The sequence below is a fragment of the Mustela lutreola genome, chromosome 2 (assembly GCF_030435805.1).
Source record: "Mustela lutreola isolate mMusLut2 chromosome 2, mMusLut2.pri, whole genome shotgun sequence".
Classification (NCBI taxonomy): domain Eukaryota; kingdom Metazoa; phylum Chordata; class Mammalia; order Carnivora; family Mustelidae; genus Mustela; species Mustela lutreola.
This window is the reverse complement of record NC_081291.1, coordinates 18,859,989-18,879,475: the sequence shown is the minus strand read 5'-3', so window position 1 is coordinate 18,879,475 and position 19,487 is coordinate 18,859,989. Positions and strand designations below refer to the sequence as shown.

Below are 19,487 nucleotides of genomic sequence, written 5' to 3'. Positions count from 1 at the left end.
CTCGGCCCCGCGGCTCGAAGCCGTGTAGTTTTATTTGGGGTGGGGGCAGCATGGGTCTGTACACAATAAATAACACGAATATAGGAACTGTGCCCTAATCGCGGTTGGAGGCGGGGATAGGGCAAGACATCGGCCAGGTCTTTGACCTGCATCTGGACAGGGAGACCACAGGTCCCCTGACCTGGGGCGGCGGGTGGCCTGGGGCTGCGGGCTTCGGCGACACTCCCCTCAGAGCTCCACGCGCGCGTCACGGTACGCCCGGTCCAGAGCCCACTCTGGCTGGGAGTCGGTGCCGCCTTCTTGGGCCAGGCGCGCCATCTCCTGCTGAAATAGTGCCTGCCGTGCCCTGCTGGGGTCCACGTTGATCCAGTTGTTGGCGATCCACTTAGTGCCACTTGTGACCAGGCAGCCCCCGTGCAGTGAGTAGTCATCCACGTCGCCCACCCAACCTAGAAGAGGAGGATGGTGTGACCGAGGGAGGTGACCAGAGGGGGCTCTAGGCGGCGCTGACCTGAGCATGATCTCACACAGGCGAAGGGCACGGACAGGGTGGCCCATCGGCGGGCCCACCCCACATCAGTAGCAAAATCTGGCCCCACGGCCTCCTTTGGGGCTCAGCATCTCTCTCCAACTAATGCACTAACACCACCACTGGTCTTCTGAAACCAGCTTTCTTGCTGCCAGACTGTCCACAGCCCAGGCTGGTGATTGATGTGTCCCCAGCCCCAGTGAGCTGGAAGGCTGGAGCCTCAGGGAATCAGTCACAGGGGTCAAGATAACCCAGGAGGCTACACAGGTGCTGGCCACTGGAGTCACTGAGGAGGACCTTTGGGAGGCACCAGGGGCAGAAATACATGCATAAGAGTGCCGAAAGCATCCCACCGGGGTGGCCTTCTGGGCTAGATAAAGGGAAGCTTCCCTCAAGGCACTCTTGGCCTGGTCACAGGCCCTCACCTTGTCCATCAGGCAGGTAATTGTACCAGAAGACTGCTGTGCCCTGCCGGGGCTTGACACGCAGATTCCCCTTGTCACAGTGCCTCCGAGTGTCACGGAGATCTACATCATCCTGAATCAGACTCTGTGGGCAGCAGGATGGTGGGGTTTTCAAACTGTCCCCACTGTGTGGCCAAGCAGCCAAAATCAGCCAAAGGGAAGCCAGTCAGAATTGCCCAGGGGATCCCTTGGGCCCGTCATCCCAGCTCTGGAGGGGTATATACTAGGATTGCCCAAGGCCCTGCCATCCCACCAGAGTTAACAGCCTGGTTGGCCCTTACCATTTCATCGTAGGTTCTGTTGTCTGCCACAGGGAAGACAGTCTCGCCCCCACCGGTGACGTTGTTCAAATAAAACAGCACTGTCATGTAGCTGTAAGGCAGGGGGCCCACTGAGCAGCTGTGGACACTCCCGTAGGCTTACCTGTGGGGAGGATAAGCTGCCCAGATTCCCAAGGGCCAGATGGGGGCAGGCTGAGATCAGTGACAACGCTGCAGATCAGTGCCAAGATATCCCTAGCCTGTCCTTCCTCCCACAAACCCAGTCTCTTTCTGTGTGTCACAGTGTTTTGTGCGACCAAGATCACAGGTGTGCTTAGCTAAATTATTGGGAAAGGTAGGCTAGCAGGAGCAGCACAGCCCTGCAGAGGGCTGGCCGGGAGTAGAAGGCGCTGACCCAGAGCAGTCACATGAAGAGAAGAGGCCTGCCTCCCTGCCCAAGCAGGGGAGGGGGACACAGCTTCAAAGGGAGAAGCTGAGGCCTCCAGCTGTGGGGGAGAATCAAGGTCCAGGGGAGGGGACGCCTAAAAAACTGGAGACCCAGTCTTGCCCCTTGCCTCAGCGCTCTGGGAACAAGTCTCAGTGTCTGTGGGCACCTTAGTTTGGCCACTAAGACAAGATGGCCACCCTTCCTGCCACTTGGTGAAGAAACTGGGGGGAGAGATGGGGTATCCTCAACCAGGATGGCCCAATGCCCTCCTGGACGCACACAGGGGACATCCCGTTAGGACAGGGCTGTATTTATGTCATGGGAATGCCTGGCCTAGTAGTGGAAGGTCACCCCAGATGGGAAGTACTTGCCGGCAGGAGGTCTCGAAGGGTACAGACTCATTGGCTATGAGCTTGGTATGGGAGCAGATGGTCTCCGGGTACACAGGCCCGCTGTCCACATGGGCATGGTAGTGGCCTCCCTCGCCATACCGCACGACCTGCAGTGGCTCGCTGAGCTCCACGATTTCAGGTGACAGGCGGGTGAGGCGTAGCACCCTGGTGGGCAGCAGGCATTCAGCTGGGCAGTCCCATGCAAGGTGGCACCCTGAAGAAGCCAGACCCCGGACCTGCCACAAGCTGTGCCCCTGCCCACCTCCCCTGGTAACCCCGAGTCCCCCCCCCACCCCCGCCACGCCCCGCCGATGGGCCCTGTAGGAGCAGGAAGGGGTTACTCAGGAGCCCTTCTCCTGGGATGCCAGAGACCACGCTGGGTGGGGAAGATGAGATTTCCACTAAATTGGGAGCGGGGATCACTCCCTGCAGGAAGGAGGTTGCTTATCTAAAACCCCTGGCTGCTCAGCGGCAGGGGGTCCTGTGGACAGAGATAAGAAGTCATTTCTCTAACTAGCAAAAAACAAACATTCCAGTCTATTCCTAATCCCAAATGTGTGTTGCTGGCCCACAACAACGGTTAATTTGCCTTTGTTAATTGCCTGTCTTTTAAAGGGTTCTAATCCTGGTCTAACAAGTAGAACTTAATCCTGAGTTAGCTAACCAAGCCTGTCCTCTCGGCCCCAGCCAGGAACTTCTGTGAGGGCCCCACAGGCCTGCTCCCTCCCATGTGCTCACCTCTGGCGGATCGCACGCATGACGTGGTGGGCACCTTCACCCTGGTAAAGCCACGTGTGGTGGCTGTTCCGCACCAGCTCGCTGGATGCTGCCTTGTGGCCCTTCATGTACTTGTGGAAGTCCCGAAGGTCCATTTTGGAGAACTCCTGCAGGCTCAGCACTCCTGCGCAGGGCACCCATTGTCAGTGCCCCCCAAGCCCATGTGAGGAGCCCACAGTAGCAGGCTGCACCAGCCTCGATCCCCCTGGGGGCGGGGGCCTCGGCCACTGGGGGCTCACGTGCACCTGTCCCCCACCCTGGACTCTTGGGTCAGATGAACCTGGCTTCTGTCACATCAGGCCCTCCAGAAAGACCCAGGGAAGTTCACTTCCTCAGTTTAAACCCAGATTTGGCCCCCCAAAGGAAGAAGCCCAACCCCTACAAGATTGGCCAGAGCTGGGTGGCCAAAAGAAGCTTGAACCATATGGCCAGGACCCCCCCAAGAACTGCCCCTGGCCCCCCAGCCTGGCTCTAAAGCATGTACTGGCTACCCTCTGGTCCCATAGAGGGTAAAGAAAGTAGTCAGTGCTGGGTTCTGTCCAGAGCCTTCCATGCTATCGGGTTTCATTCAGGGCTAGTGCCCTGGAGCTCCCTTATGACCTCAGGTCCCGTCCTGAGTGGAATACATCTATCTACCTCGCCAGTCCTGCCTGCTGGGCTAGCAGTCTCCCTCAACAAAGAAAGCCGGGCCATTCTCCTAGACAAGAATGCTCCCTCTTTCTGCCCAACCCACAAAGCAGGAGCTCCACTGGAAGAGTAGCTTGTGTCCATCTATTGACTTAAGGGTGAAACCTTTCTTTCTTTCTTTTTCTATCTTTTCTTTTCTTTTTTAAGTAGGCTCCATGCCCAGCGTGGAGCCCAGCATGGGGCTTGAGCTCATGACCCTGAGATCAAGACCTGAGCTGAGTACCTTCCCCATCTCACCCAGAACTTGGGCATGTGAGTGATGACTACACCTTAGTAACATCTAGGAGTTATTACCCAAGGGGGATGGGGTCCTTGCACGACAGCTCCCCTACCCCAACCACCCCCAGCAGTTAGCATGACTCTAGGTGAGCAAGAGGAAGGCAAGCAAGATCTTAGTTAGACCAGAGACTGTGTCTTCTGGGGAAGACCCTGTGCCTGGCTGGAGAGAAGTAGATGGAGCAGGGAGAATGGCCAAGTTCAAGCTGGCCTCACCAGATCTATGCTCCTGCTGAACCTACACTGGCCTCTGCCAGCCAGCAACTCCCCTCCTGGACCCACACTCTGCCTGTTAAGGTCAAAAGGGCCTCCAAGCACTGTCCCCTAGACTGTCACCAAGGCATATGGGAGGACCCAGCCTACTGCCCAGGAGTGAGGGCAAGGTTGCATCCTCGCCTCCCCATCAATGGCTCCTCTAGAAGCTGGGTGTACGGCGGGCAGGAGGCTCACAGGGACAGACTGTGGCGAGGTATGAGCTCACCATCACCATCAGGGTCAGCCTTGATCGCAGAGTACATCTCCTGAATGTTTTCTGGAGTCATCCACCGTCCATTTCCCAGACGAGTCTGGGCCAGGACCTAAAGCACAAGATGGTCCCTCAGTGGAGTGGCCGCAACGATGGAGAGCCACCAGAGCATAGACAGTCGCCCAGTTCTTGCTGTAAGGGCTAAGGGTGCTGGTGATGGGGTAATGGTTGAGGACACAGGGCAGAGCCTGAGGTCCCTGAGCTGAAGGGAGGGTAGGCAGAGAGGCCCACAGGCATCTCGGGAGGTGGCCAGGAAGATAGTAAGAGATCTGTGGGCCATCGGCATTCCTGGCCCTGTTGGGACTGTGGCCTTCATGGCCAGCACTGTCAGCTGGTTGGAGGCAGAGTGAAGCACAGGACTGTAACCCACTCAGATACTCCAGGTCAGAAAGGGGAGGCCAAGGCCTGGGTGCAAACAGGGAACAGGCACCAAGGGGAGGCCTGGCCAGGGCATGATCACCAGGCTTGTCCAGAAGACCAGGCTCAGTGGGGCGAGAGACCCTCTGTATAGGCGAGGGACCCTCCACCTTGCCAAGACCTCTGTCAGAAGCCTGGTGTGAGAGGCATATAAGAGACACAGACTCCTGGCTACCCTCAGACCTGCCACCCCCTCCACCATGAGTTCTGTGGGTCCCCAGCCACGTCAGCAAGGAATCCAGACCACAGATGGCATTACCACCCAGGAACTGTGGTAATAAATGTCATCACCCACAGGGGGATCCTCCTGCCACCTTCTGGGGTTCCCGAGGCAGCAAGGAACTCTCCAGGGAAGGAGAAGGGGGTGGGGCTGGAATTGGGCAGGCCACGGGAAAGATAATTCTAGGCACTCCCACCCTGGGCCTACTCCAGGCCGCAGGATCCCAACCTCACGGAGCTGCAGGCGACCATCGTGGTTCTGGTCCAGCAGCCGGAAGAGGTCCAGCTGGCTGACCTGCATCGTGCCCATTGCCTCCTCGTATTCTTCAGTGGGCAGAATCTGGCTGCGCTGTAGCCCCTTCATCTGGGCCAGGTGGATGATGAGCCGACACTCCTCATCACTCAGGAAGCCAGGGATCTCTGCCAGAAGAGGAGGTGGGGGAGGCCACGGACTGAGCCAGGCCACTGGTGCAACCGGTGCCTTCCTCTTTGCAGTTCCTGCGGGACTCCTGTGCCCCGGCACTCCCCGGGTCAGGACTTCACACGCGGCTTTACCTCTGCTCTGCACTCTGACCCCAGAACTGAGTTGTCCTGCAAAGGTTGGCTAGCACTCGGAATGTGGGGCTTTTCTCTTTGATGCTGACAGCAACCATTTCCTGGGGAGCCCTGGGAAGTTTGCTAGAGCTAAGCTGAGCAGGGGCTCCCCCCACCTCGGAGTGGGACTGAAGGCCAGAGGGCTGACCTCCACTTCTGATTGGGTACCTACTTTAAAATGGGGTGATGGTGACTGGATTTTGCTTTCATTTTTGCTTTTCGGCATGGATCAAATAAAAACCAAGTGTAAAACATTCATTGCTGTAGGTCAGTCCTTGCCGTCCACTCTCCTGCACAAGTGGGCGCTGACCCATCTGTCCAGGGCTGAGTTGCCCCGTCAGTGGGTGTCTCTTAGGGTTTTGGCTCTGAGAAGATGCCCCAGGTGTCCTTTGCTTTGGGAACAAGCGTACACTGAACATCATGCCTCTAAGTCCGAGTACAGGGGGGCTTGGGGCTCAGCTCCAGGGGCTGGATGCCCCCACGCCAGCTCTACAAGCAGTTTGGTCATGCTGGAAAGTGAGTCTCGCACCTGGGAAGCCCACATCCCAGTGGTCCCGGGCACTCATAGACCGGAGCATGGGCCCTGCTTCCTCTCCTCGTTCCCAGGAGAGAGGACTTCCTTAGATGGGGACCAAGAGGCCCACAGAGGAACAGACTGGAGGCAAGGCCCTGTGGCCACAGTGAGCCCTCAGAGCTGCAGAGCGGTCTACCACCTCTCAGGGTCATACTCCCAGCATTAAGTTCCAGGCATTGCCATGAGGAAGGAAAACGGCTGCTCAGAGCCAGGCTTGGAAGGGCTTTTAGTGGTTATCATAGCAGATCATACTTAGGTGGCACGGATTCTGCATCCTGTCCTAAGCATGTCATCAACTCCTGAATCCCTACACTCACCCTAGAAAGCTGGGCCCCTTCAATTTGCCTTTCCTGTCCCTGACACCCTGCAGGCACAGAGATGTGAGAGACTTGCCAGGGACCTTCCAGGCTGTCATACTCCAAAGTCCATGCTCAAGACCACATTCAGCTTTCCTGGATAGATGACCCAGATGCAGTGACAAAGAGGGCAGGATAAAGGCCCCCACCCAGGCCGGCTTGACCTCCCAGCCCAGCAAACCCAAAAAGGGTGTGAGCCATCCACTACGGGGTGCGGGGGCGGGGGGGGGGGGGGAGACACGCAGCTCTGGACAATGGGTTAGACCAAACTGCTAATCAACAGTCACCTCCAGGTAGCTTAAAAAATAAGTAAACAAACAAGAAAAGTAAACCAGAAAAAGAAAAAACACAGGCCCAGGTTTCTTCAGTTTATTAAGCGCTGGTAATCCGCAGGCCCCAAGATGCCGCCAAACTCTACAGTCCCCTGCGGTGTGCTAATCAGATGCAAATGGCCCAGGCCAGCACACTGGGGCCTAACCAGATGGGTCCCAGCACCAGGGACCTGCACAAACACCGGTTCCTGGGGTGTGGGGACAGACCTATAAAGGTCTCAGCCTCAGCCCATTAAGACCAAGGAAGACAACACGGGTGATGGATCAAGGGCTGTGGCTGTTAGTGGCCCTGGTGGTGCTCTGGGCTGATAGTGGAGCAGGGGCTCCCCGGGGCCCCACACGGTGCATGCCCATTCCCCAAGCCATGGCCCTGTGCCACGACATTGGCTACACAGAGATGCGGCTGCCCAACTTGTTGGACCATGACACGACGGCCGAGGCTCTCCAGCAGTCGGTCAGCTGGCTGCCCCTGCTGGCCAGGGAGTGCCACCCGGATGCCCGCCTCTTCCTCTGCTCCCTTTTTGCCCCTGTGTGCCTCGACAGGTAGGACAGGGACTCCTAGGTGGGGCAGGGGGAGGGGAGCTTTCCTCTGCCAGGGCCTGTTCACTAACCATTACAACGTACCTCTCAAGGCTGGGTGGCGACAGGGGTGGGGAGGGAAATGAAGGATTGTCTTGTCAGGGTGTTCCTGGCTCAGGGGAACAGGTGCCCATGGAACAGAGGAGACATAGGCAGACCATCAATGGTTGGAACCCTTGGCATCAAGGGCTCTTGAATGTCAAGGTATGGCAAATGGGTAGGATGCTTTGGGTTGGGAGGGCTGGAACCCCTCTCCAGCGGGGTGTGGAAACTGTCTGCCCAAGGAATCCTGGCAAAAGGTGGAGCTCATCTGAGGGCCTTTTCTCCCAGACCAGAGATCGCAAACCTGATTCCCCAGCCTAACCTACCTGGTGAACAACAGTGCCTTTGGTCCCTCCTCTGGGGGACATTCCCAGAGCCTCAGGGTGACCATGCCAGTGGCACCAAGAAGGGGCTCTTTCAGAATCCAATGATTGGGCCTCTGCTCTTTGCGAACCCCAGCCCTGGCCAGACACTGCAGTCTCCCACATGCCTTTCAGGACAAGAGGGAGGGCTCTGCTTTCTCCCTCCAAGATGGGGAGTTAAGGCCCAGAGGGCAGGGCCCTTCGCATATGCCCTTCTCCAGGGCACTGGATGTCTGCCCCAGCTGGAGGGGGAGGTGCGCTGGAAAGCAGCCCTGGCCACACAGAACGGTGGGGGCTGGAAGACCGAAGCCCGGTGGGGGGGGGGGGGGGGAAGGACGACGACATGCGGGGGCAGAGAGTTGTTGCTAGGTGACCAGGTGTCGTTGCCCAGCAACCGCGAAGTCCCTGGCTGTGCCTGAGTGGGGGGTGGTGGTGATGGAGAGGAGGGGGGGGGGGCTAGCCTGGACTCCAGGAAACCCGGTCCTGACCGCCCCGTCGCCCCGATCCTTCCATCCTTCCCACCTCCGCAGGGTCATCTACCCGTGTCGCAGCCTGTGTGAGGCCGTGCAGGCCAGCTGTGCGCCCATCATGGCCTGCTACGGCTACCCCTGGCCGGCCATCCTGCACTGCGGCCGCTTCCCCGCCAGCCACGGCCTCTGCGTCGCGGCTGTCTCCAACGGCTCCCGCCTGGGCCGCCCACGTGAGTCCCCCCACGGCTCCCAGGCCCGGCCCACCAGCAGCGCCTTACCCTCCCAAGCCACTGCCCGCAGAGCCAGAGGTACACGGCTCTCTCTGGTAGGGGAGACAAGGGACCAGCCACAGCAACGGGTCTCAGAAAGGGTGAAGAAGGAGGGGCCAGCGGGAGGCCCACCCCCCATACCCCCCCCCCTCGTTGCCGGCCCTTCCCCCACTTGCTCCAGACGGAGCCTCACTCGGCCCCTCCCCCCAGTGCCTCGGGCCAGCTGCAGGGACTGTGAGTTGCAGGACGCCCGCTCGTCCAACGAGGTCCTGGATGCGCTCTGTGCCAGCGACTTTGGTGAGCCCCTAGCGTCCAGCATCCCTTACACCCACCTCACAAGTGCCTCCATCCCAGCTCCCAGATCGGTGTAAGACAAATGAAAGAGGGGACACTCAAATGCTCTACCTGGTTAGAGCTACAAGATAAAGGCCTTTAACAAGTGTGGCATCGCTAAAACAACACACTGAACCTGCCTAGGAGGGTGGCAGCCAGGGCTTCAGGTCTTCCCCAGGACCCTGATTCAGAGTAGAGCATCCAAGAGGGTGTGGTTCACCACGTGGAGGGGATGGGAGGTACTCCCAGAGGCCCTGCGCCTCACCCCACTCCTCTGATCCCATGCAGCAGTGAAGGTTAGGCTCTCCCGATGCAACGGGTCATCCTCTGGTCTCTCACACTGCCACCTGGACTCCCGGCTGGAGGTGCTGAAGGCGGGCCCACTGCCTGCCTCGGAACTGGCCCCTACTCTGCGTCGCTGGCTGCAGCTGGATGCCACGTGCGTGCACAACCTCTTGCGAGGAAGGCTCGCTGGCACCTACGTGCTAGGTGGGGAGGTGCAGGGCCCTCGGCTGCTGGTAACCACGGCCTATGTTTGGAGCCAAGGCCACCGACATCTGCAGCTGGCCGTGCGTAGGTGGCACCATCACCAGTGCCCACGGTAGGGATTCCTACAGGCAGGGAGAGCCAGCCACACAAAACCCGCGCTGCCCTGGACACACCTAAACCCCTCTCTGCTGCCCATCTTGGACACTTGCAGACCAGAGTCCCGAGAAGCCCCGTGAAGGACCCAAGCAGGGCAGAAGCCCACTGCTGTGGCCACAGCTAAGGGGCCCCTTCCTAGACTACAGTGCTCTGCCCAGACACGAAGGAGGCTGGCTCCCCTAGCAGGGGAGTGTTTGCTGGAAAGGCAAGACAATCTTTCTGTCCTTCTGTCCTTCCCAGGCCTGGGATGACAGCCTGGCTAATGCCTACAAGCCGGAGCAGCCCAGGCTGCCTCAGGGCAGGTGCAAAGCCTCGGGCTAAGCTCCTCCCAGGCAGGATGCTGCCTGTCAATCCCACATAGACTTGGTTTTATCTGCCTGACCTTTACTGAGCCCAGGTCCCACCAAGCTGCAGGCTTGTGCAGAGAGCACAGGGGGTGGGGAGAAGTCCATGCCGGAAACTGCCTTCAGCTGCTTACCAACCTGAACTCTCACACACACACACACACACACACAGAGTTTTCCCCCTATTTCTGGGCCTCCAGTGTTTGTCATCCTAAGTAACTGCCTAATTGTTTTCTTGAGCCGACTTGGAAATCCTACGATAAAACAGTCATGGTTTTAAGATAAAACTGTTTTGTGTACTGTTGTCAGTTATTCATCGACCTTAAGTAGTTAGGAAAATGGGCTAAAAATCTTGTTGGCCTTCGGGAGGCGACCCCTGCTGCTCTTGAAGGGAATGCCAAATAAGGGGGCACCTCAGGGTGGTGGGAGGTCACTCTGAGCAAACAGACAGGTGCTGGTCCGGCTGAGTGCCCAGTAAATCTCACCAGGCAGCCAGTCATGACCGGCAGCAGACAGACTCCGGCTGCTGACTACTGAGCCTGCACAAATCAGGCCTCTCCCACATGCAGCTCGCCTTTAGGGGTAGAGGTACGAATGACAAATAAATACCGAGACTGTCTCCAGGGTTACTAAGGGACAAGAAGAAAACCAGGCAATCTGATGCAATGGTATCTGGGAACCTCTTAAGACCAGTCTGAGGTCAGGAGAGGTCTCCGAGGAGGGAATGTGTGTGCACAGGCCCAGTGGACCAGAAGGCACCCTCTGTGGGATGGCCAGGTCTGAGCCTTCTGGTGGAGGGCACAGCACATGTAAGGTCCCAGGGCAGAATGAGCTTGGGGACAGCAGGGAGTGAGGAAGGAGCAGCAGGAGAGGAAGGCACCACCAAATGACACTTAGAGGTGAAGTGGGAATCTTGGAGACTTTTAAGAAAGTGGGCGGTAAGACTAATCTGTTGTTTAGACACAGAATGGGGGTGAGGTAAGGTGGAGGGAGAGGTGAGCCACGTGAAAGGTGGCAGTGTCCCCAGAGAGATGACAATGACTCAAAACTGGAACACCTCCCTTCTGAACTAAACAGGTCAAAGTCCTCAGCGGACTTCTGATGGTCCAGATCCTTGTGGAATGCCTACCACACTAGGCACACTTCACAGATATTATGCCAAGAACTCAGAGTGGGGCTTTGGTGGTCTAGGTCCCACTTGCCCCAGGTCTTTAGGGACAAAGGTGGGAAACAGGGAAATGTTTCCCCAAAGGGAGACTGGAGTTTGCATGGGGTCTTCCCCATGAAGTTGTGGGACTCCCTCCCCTGGAGATGGGGGCACTCTGGGGTAGAACCCAATCCCTTTGCCCCGGTTTATATCCTGAACACCCACCTCTCAAGCCCTGGCACCTTGGGTCCCTGAGGCTGAGGGTGACAGGTTTGGGACCAAGAGTAGCAAGACAGAGGTGGCAGAGCCCACAGTAGGCCCATCCTTCTTGGGCCCTCCTGCCTTTTTAGGGTGATGACTAAATGGGCAGGCAGAGAAGACAGACACTGCTCCTTCTTGAGATAAGGCTTCCTTTGGGGGTCCATCTAACACCACAGAATTCAGGAACTGCCCCCTTTCCGACATCCTCTCCCCCGTGCTTTCCCTGCCTCACAAGTGGACTTCCTATAATCCCTAATCTCTTCTTCATGTGGCTCACCTCACATGGTGAGGTGGTTTCGTCAAGGAGCAAGTCCCAGGACTTCCTGGGTAAAACCGGGGACAATGCCTAATACCAGACTCAAAGTCAATGTAAGAGTTGGGAGAAAATGGGGGCCACAGCTGGAGCTTCTTGCTGCAGCCATCCTAACCTGCCGGTACACAGACCCATCCAGAGGCTTAACGAGAAGCAGTTTACCTTGTGCCAGATCTCTCCTGCTTCCTAGACTTTATGGGGCTTGGGTCTCTCATTCTCTGCTCTGTAGGACTTTGATGCAGCAGCTGCATGTTAGGGGCTGAGGGGTCACAGTTATGGGTCATGATTCATTTAACCTAATATACATCTGAATTGTGTACATACAGGTCCCAAGAAGGCTGAGAACACAACCCCTTCAGGCCTGTCTGTTCACAGCAATGTAGCAGTAAAGGGGTGAGTGTCGCTCCCTTGCCTGGATCACCCTTTCTTGACAGTCACCTGGCTTGATCCCTTAGCTCCTAGAGGTTTTGGCTCAAATATCTTTCACAAGGAGGCCTAGCTTGGTCACTCTATTAAAAGTGTCAACACCAGCTGAAATTCTGCCTTATTTGTCTGCAATCATTTATCACCAACTGACACGCCATATATATTTGTTTATTGTCTGTCTCCTTATTTGAATGTCAGCTTCAGGTGTGTGTGTGTTGTTAGTTATTTTTGTTTGTTTGGTTTGTTTGTTTGTTTTTCCCTATTTGGTTCAATGCTGTGTTCCCAGCACTTAAAATAGTGCTTGGCACAGAATTCAACCTTATGCAGCAGTAATAATCATAGTAACAATAACCTTTTAGGGCTCCTCCCACAATGGGACCAGCATAACCTATTTCCCCTTACACTGCATGCAGTGTTCTCATAGGTCTCAAAGGTCTCGGCATAATTCTCAGCCAGGGCCCTCTGCCCCAGAGGTAATGGCAGGTGCTCAGACGCTCTGCTTTGGTCCCCAGCCCCCTCCTGAAAGCCTCTAACTCACACCATCCCCCAGAAGGCAGGAACAGCCCCGGGTCTACAGGTAAGTGTGTCACCGACACTGGATACCCAGGGCCGGGTGCACAAAGCTATCCTGGGCAGGGTCATAAGTCTGGGGAACCCCCACCTTGCTGACACTGGTGGTCTCAAGAACTTCGAGAGTCTTCTCAGCTAGCAGGGTGGCTAGACAGTACAGGCTCTAGAGGCAGGCTGCCTGGGTTCTAACCCTAGCTTTGCTCCTGAGCTAGCTGTATATGCCTGGCGGACCAACCGCAGTTCTGTGTCTCACTTTCCCACCCGGTAACGTAAGGGTGGGATCCACACCCACCTCATATAGGCGTTGTAAGAATTAACTGAAACGATCTCATAAAGCCTAGGGCAAAACCAGAGCTCAGGAACTGTGAGCTTATGATGCTGGTTCCAAATGAGGTCACGCTGGAAGGTTTTGCCTACTTATGGCTGAATACAACCGCATCCTAAGAACCCTCGTCAGACCACAGGGTCCACTTTGGGAGTGAGATTCATCCTCAGAGGCCCTGAGATCAGCTAGGTCCTGGTTAGCAGTCTCTCCCACCCTCCCCCAGTTCTAGAATGTGATAGAATTAATGATGGCAGAAAGTGTCCAAAGATGGTTTCAAATGAAGTGTTTAGACAACCGCCTAAGGGTCGCATTGCCCAGCCCTGTAACGGAAGGATCAGCTGCAGAGTAGGGGTCAGAGAGGGGAGTGTGGAAAGGTCACCCTGTGACCCTATTACAGAGGTGGACGTTGGTACTTCGCTTTGGGAAACCTTTGGGTGATAAAAGCTACTCCGAAGCAGCCATTTTCAAAACAGAAGTCACGTGGCCAAAGCGAGCCTCCGAGCGCCCCCAAACCGCAGCCCCGGCCCTTCCCAGGAGCGCCCAGCTGACTTACCAAAGAGCAGCGGCTTGAGGCTGAGGGTTCGGATGAAGTGATCCCTGTCGGCGACCAGCTGGACCTTACGCTCGTGCCCCACCTAAGGGAAAGGGGCACTGCGGGCAGCTCGGGCCCCAGGCCGCGCCGCCCGAGGAGGGTACAGGGGCCCGGGCCCCGAGCGCGACGAGTTAGGGGTGGGGGTGCGCGCGGGGCAGACGACGCAGGGAGCAGCGTGGAGGTCGTGGGCTGCGCGCCGGCGGTCACGGGCTCGCCGTGCAGGGCCTGGAACCCGGCGAGACGGGGGTCCTCACCTTGATGCCCTCCAGCCGGGCGAGGGGACCCAGGGTCGGCGCGGGCCCGGGGCCCTGGGCGCGGTGCTGAGGCCCGGGGTCGCTGCTCTCGTCCCCGTTGCTGTAGTGCACGAAGAGCAGCAGCGCCAGCACGTTGCCCAGGTACAGGTGCACGAACACCATCAGCACCAGGAAGTAGGCGCGCGAGCAGATGCCGCGGGGCTTGCACAGCGGCCGGACCGGCGCGTCCTCGCAGTCGCCCAGCCCGGCGGCGGTCCGGGCCCGCTCGTGTCCAGGCGGCGCCCACTGCGGACTCGCGGCCTCCGGTCTCCGGGCCGCCGCCGCCGCCGCCATGGCGCCCAGGTCGCGCGCACGCCCAGGGGAGGGGCCGCGGGGATGCCCGCGCCGCGCGGCGCCGTCGCCTGGACAACCGCCGTGGAGCCCGCGCGCGCCGCGGTCTCTAGGAGACGGTGCCTGGGGATGCTGCACCCGCCGGGGCCGCCCGCGCCCGCCCCTGCGCGGCGCTCAGTCTCCCTTGCGCCCTGGACCCTGGTCCACGCTGGAGTTTATCTTCCCGGGGTGGGTTACTGTCCGGAGGAGATGCACGCACCCCAGGGCGGAAGCCGGCCCCTCCCCCACGCGCAATGCCGGGGCACACAAGAGCAGCACCATTAAAGGAAACCCCATTGATATTTTCTCCGTCCCCTAGTTAAGATGCACTTCCTCTTCCTAGAAAAGTATGCCCTGCATTTTCTTGCTCTTGAGAGTGGGGTGACAGCGACGAGGCACTGCCGAAAGATGACTCAATAATGCGGCGGTCTGGGGCCTCCGCGGAGGCCGACTACTGCGCATGTGATCCTGTAGGACCCGCAGCTTTCGGCACTGTCGCTTGCCAGCTTAGACTGCCAAGAATGCCTTGGAGTTCCGCTCTGCGACCTCACAGGGAGGCCTATAGGAGTCAGGCCTTAGGAAGGAGCGGCTGGATGTCCAAGGTCGCATACGTGCATAGACCGTGGGATCCAGTCTGGAGTGGTCAGAGAGGGCTTCCTGGAGGAGCCCTTGGCACCAGGAAGCTCAAACCCCTAACAACCTGCGGAACTCAAAAACGTTTCTTGCCTCAAAGTTGGCACAGGGAAAGAGGGAGAAAGGCACTTTTCTGTGAAAGGGGGACTTTGCTATAATTGAGACACCATTGCCTCAGAGGATACGTGGATAAGACTGAGCGCATTCAGGGTGGTGTGACTGTAGTCGCCTCAGAGGAAAAGAAACTCAAATTATCACCAGGTATGGAGAAGGGAGGACATACCAGCGGCCCAGTGCCAAAGCCTGGGCATTTTCATGCTCCCTGCTGTACTAGGACTGCGTTATCCTCAGGCAGTGATGCATGGGCCCCAGGGCAGAAGCCAACCCCTTCCTGTGGACAGGCAGACAAGAGCCACACCACTGAGTCGGTCTCACTAGTGGTTTTCCCCTTACCCTGTTAACAGCCCCTTCTCCAGCCCATTTTCTTCCAGAAAAGTGGAGTCTGCATTTTCTGGTCTCCGCAGAGCGGGCCAGGGGCTCCAAAGGCAGGCCCATCTCCTTCTCTTGGAGATTCTACACACAGGGGCGGATTTCACCAGTGCCTGAGCACGTGGGGAGCACGTGGGTGCACCCACTCATCCAGCCACCCTCAGTGACCATCTTGTCAATCTCCTTGGGATACTACAGAGAAACACTGCCCAAACAAAGGAGACATTCTGGACATGTCTAGTGGGGAGGAAGAGGGGGAGGTGATAATGGGAATCGTTAGGGTTCAGCCGAAGTCGGGATGTTGACCAACCGGCACCAGCCGTCCAGTATTCTGCTTCAGATCGAGTGGGAAGCCACATGTCTGCAGGTAACCAGGTGAGCTTGGACTCCCTGTGCATGGAAGTGAATTCTGAAATGAATTCTGAAGCCCCTGCTCCCTGAAATGAATTCTGAAGCACATACATACATATATACATTCATACATACATAGAATGGCCACAAAAGAAATGTTTTGGATTCAAATGGAAAAAAGTCCTATTACCAACTTAGCAGTGTCCAGCTTTCCTGCAGCTTGTCTTTAAGCCACTCTAGTTAGGTCCGAAGTCTCTCAACATCCAAGTACACAGCACAACCGGAGCAAGTACATTTCCCCCAAATCATATTGTTCTCCTAATTTTTTCCCCTATTCTTCTTCTTTTTTAATCTCCTAATTTTTTTTTTTCATTTTCTTAAAAGATTTGACATAGAGAGAGCATGAGCAGGGTGGAGCAGCAAGGGAAGAAGAAGAACCAGGCACCCCACTGAGCAGAGACCCTGATGCGGGGCTCTATCCCAGGACCCTGGGATCTTGACCCAAGCTGAAGGCAGACGCTTAACTGACTGAGCCACCCAGGTGCCCTCTCCTAAATTCTTTAATGGGAAAACACCAACCGATTCACAGTTTTACCAAGGATGTCATGGTTTCTGGTACCCATGAATGAATGTTGAGACCATTTCCTTTTTAGCCATTTTTTTTTTTAAGATTTTATTTATTTACTTGACAGACAGAGATCACAAGTAGGCAGAGAGGCAGGCAGAGAGAGAGGGGGAAGCAGGCTCCCTGCAGAGCAGAGAGCCCAATGTGGGGCTCGATCCCAGGACCCTGGGATCACGATCCGAGCCAAAGGCAGAGGCTTTAACCCACTGAGCCAATGAGCCACCCAGATGCCCCCCTCTTTAGCCTTTTAATGTCTATTATTAGGAGTGACTGGGTGGCTCAGTCGTTAAGCATCTGCCTTCGGCTCAGGTCATGATCCCAGGGTCCTAGGATCCAGCCCTGCATCAGGCTCCCTGCTCAGCGGGAAGCCTGCTTCTTCCTCTTCCACTCCCCCTGCTTGTGTTCCCTCTCTCGCTATGTCTCTGTCAAATAAATAAAAGTCTTGGGGCGCCTGGGTGGCTCAGTGGGTTAAGCCGCTGCCTTCGGCTCAGGTCATGATCTCAGAGTCCCGGGATCGAGTCCCGCATCGGGCTCTCTGCTCAGCGGAGAGCCTGCTTCCCTCTCTCTCTCTGCCTGCCTCTCCATGTACTTGTGATTTCTCTCTGTCAAATAAATAAATAAAATCTTTAAAAGAAAAAAAAAAAAAAAGTCTTGCTGGGACGCCTGGGTGGCTCAGTTGGTTGAGCGGCTGCCTTTGGCTCAGGTCATGATCCCAGCGTCCTGGGATCGAGTCCCACATCGGGCTCCTTGCCCCGCAGGGAGCCTGTCTCTCCCTCTGACTCTGCCTGCCACTCTGCCTGTGCTCTCTCTCTCTCTCTCTGACAAATAAATAAATAAAATCTTAAAAAAAAAAAAAAGTCTTGGGGCGCCTGGGTGGCTCAGTGGGTTAAGCCGCTGCCTTCGGCTCAGGTCATGATCTCAGGGTCCTGGGATCGAGCCCCACATCGGACTCTCTGCTCAGCAGGGAGCCTGCTTCCTCCTCTCTCTCTGCCTGCCTCTCTGCCTACTTGTGATCTCTCTCTGCCAAATAAATAAATAAAATCTTTGAAAGAAGAAAAAAAAGTCTTTAAAAAAAAAAGTCTTTAAAAAAAAAACAAACACTAGGGGCACCTGGGTGGCTCAGTGGGTTAAAGCTTCTGCCTTCGGCTCAGGTCATGATCCCAGGGTCTTAGGATCGAGCCCCACATCGGGCTCTCTGCTCTTAGGAGAGCCTGCTTCCTCCTCTCTCTGCCTGCCTTTCTGCCTACTTGTGACCTCTGTCTGTCAAATAAATAAAATCTTAAAAAAAAAAAATACCTATATCACCACAAATCCTCATGTTCCTTATTTTTCGAAACCCCTTTCTCTCACATTCCCATCTCCTGTACCCAGGTGACTAATCTCCACTGCCACACACAGCTCCTTCTCTCACTCATCACCAGACAACAGAAGGCAAGCCTGCTGGGGCACGCGGGAGGGGGTGTGGAATGCTGCCTAGTTCTGCTCCACCTGCTGTTGGTTGTGGGAATCTCACAACCACATCATAAACTGAAACTTGGCCTTTTAAAACCTATGGCCTTTTTGCTGCCTAAGGGCCATAATGTTTCTCTTTTTTAAATAGGCTGCACACCCAAAGTGGGGCTTGAACGCATGACTCTGAGGTCAAGGGTCCCATACTCTACCAACTGAGCCAGCCAGGCACCACATTTTATTTTTATTTTTTTTTAAAGATTTTTATTTATTTATTTGATAGACAGAGAGAGATCACAAGTAGGCAGAGAGGCAGGCAGAGAGAGAGGGAGAAGCAGGCTCCCCGCTGAGCAGGGAGCCTGACGTGGGGCTCGATCCCAGGACCTTGAGATCATGACCCGAGCCGAAGGCAGAGGCTTAAACCACTGAGCCACCCAGGCGCCCCCAGGCACCACATTTTAAAATTTATTATTTTGGGGCGCCTGGGTGGCTCAGTGGGTTAAAGCCTCTGCCTTCAGTTCAGGTCATGATCCCAGGGTCCTGCGAGCAGTGCATCCGGCTCTCTGCTTGGTGGGGAACCTGCTTCCCCCTCTCTCTCTGCCTGCCTCTCTGCCTACTTGTGATCTCTGTCAAATAAAATAAAATCTTAAAAAAAAATGTTTTTTAAATTATCATTTTTTTAAAAAAGTAAGAGCCATAGAGCTTTTCACCCTCAGGCTGCCTCACCTCACAGGGCGGGGGAAGGGGGAGTGGAAGTCCCACCTTAATTGCTAATGCAGTCACATCTGGGCCTTGTGCTGTGTTCTAGCCTCTATTACCAAAACTGGACTAATGGGGGCGACTGGGTGGCTCAATCATTAAGCATCTGCCTTTGACTCAGGTCATGATCCCGGGATCCTGGGATAGAGCCCCATATCGGGCTCCTTGCTCAGTGGGAGCCCGCTTCTCCCTCCCCCTGCTACTCTGCCTGATTATGCTGTCAAAGAAGTAAAATTTATTTTTAAAAAATTGGGACTTATTTCCAGGGTTTTTTAAAAAAATATTTTATTTATTTACTTGACACAGAGAGAGAGAGAGAGAGATCACAAGTAGGCAGAGAGGCAGGCAGAGACTCTCGAGAGGGGGAAGCAGGCTCCCCGCTGAGCAGAGAGCCCAATGGGGGCTCAATCCCAGGACCCTGAGATCATGACCTGAGCCAAAGGCAGAGGCTTAGCCCACTGAGCCACCCAGGCGCCCCATATTTCCAGGTTTTTTAAAAAGATTTTGAGACAGAGCAAGAGTGAGAGAACAAGTAGGGGGAGGGGGCAGCAGGCAGAGGGAAAAGCAGAGAGAGAGGGGGAAGCCGACTGAGCAAGCAGCTCAATGCGAGACTCCACCCAAGGATCCTGGGATCACAACCTGAGCTGAAGGTAGATGCTTAACTGACTAAGCCACCCAGGCGCCCCTTATTTCCAGTTTTTTTTTTTTTTTTAAGATTTATTTGACAGAGAGAGATCACAAGTAGGCAGAGAAGTGGGGGTGGGGAGAGCAGGCCCCTGCTGAGCATAGAGCCTGATGTGGGGCTCTATCCCAGGACCCTGGGATCATGACCAAAGCCAAAGGCAGAGGCTTTAACCTACTGAGCCACCCACGTGCCCATTATTTCCAGTTTCTTTTTCTTTTAGTTTAATTTTATTTATTCGACAGAGAGAGAGAGATCACAAGTAGGAAGAGCAGCAGGCATAGATAGAAGGGGAACCAGGCTCCCAGTGAGCAGAGAGCCCGATGTGGGGCTCAATCCCAGGACTC

The 19,487-nt window shown here is 55.9% G+C and overlaps 2 protein-coding genes across 2 annotated transcripts; one reads left to right on the top strand and one right to left on the bottom strand.

Annotated features, from left to right (window-relative positions):
• Positions 1-14: 14 nt before the first annotated feature.
• Positions 15-14,136, bottom strand: P4HTM (prolyl 4-hydroxylase, transmembrane). The gene is made up of 9 exons (XM_059160880.1): positions 13,784-14,136; positions 13,491-13,572; positions 5,225-5,415; positions 4,315-4,411; positions 2,832-2,994; positions 2,073-2,258; positions 1,275-1,365; positions 955-1,078; positions 15-449 (listed from the first exon to the last, which is right to left on the bottom strand). The coding sequence occupies exons 1-9, from the start codon at positions 14,114-14,116 to the stop codon at positions 229-231; spliced, it is 1,488 nt and encodes a 495-aa protein (XP_059016863.1). The 5' UTR covers positions 14,117-14,136; the 3' UTR covers positions 15-228.
• LOC131823917 (secreted frizzled-related protein 5-like) lies at positions 7,195-10,145 on the top strand. The gene is made up of 4 exons (XM_059160884.1): positions 7,195-7,394; positions 8,365-8,534; positions 8,784-8,870; positions 9,195-10,145. Exons 1-4 carry the CDS (start codon positions 7,198-7,200, stop codon positions 9,509-9,511), a joined length of 771 nt encoding a protein of 256 aa, XP_059016867.1. The 5' UTR covers positions 7,195-7,197; the 3' UTR covers positions 9,512-10,145.
• Positions 14,137-19,487: the final 5,351 nt, after the last annotated feature.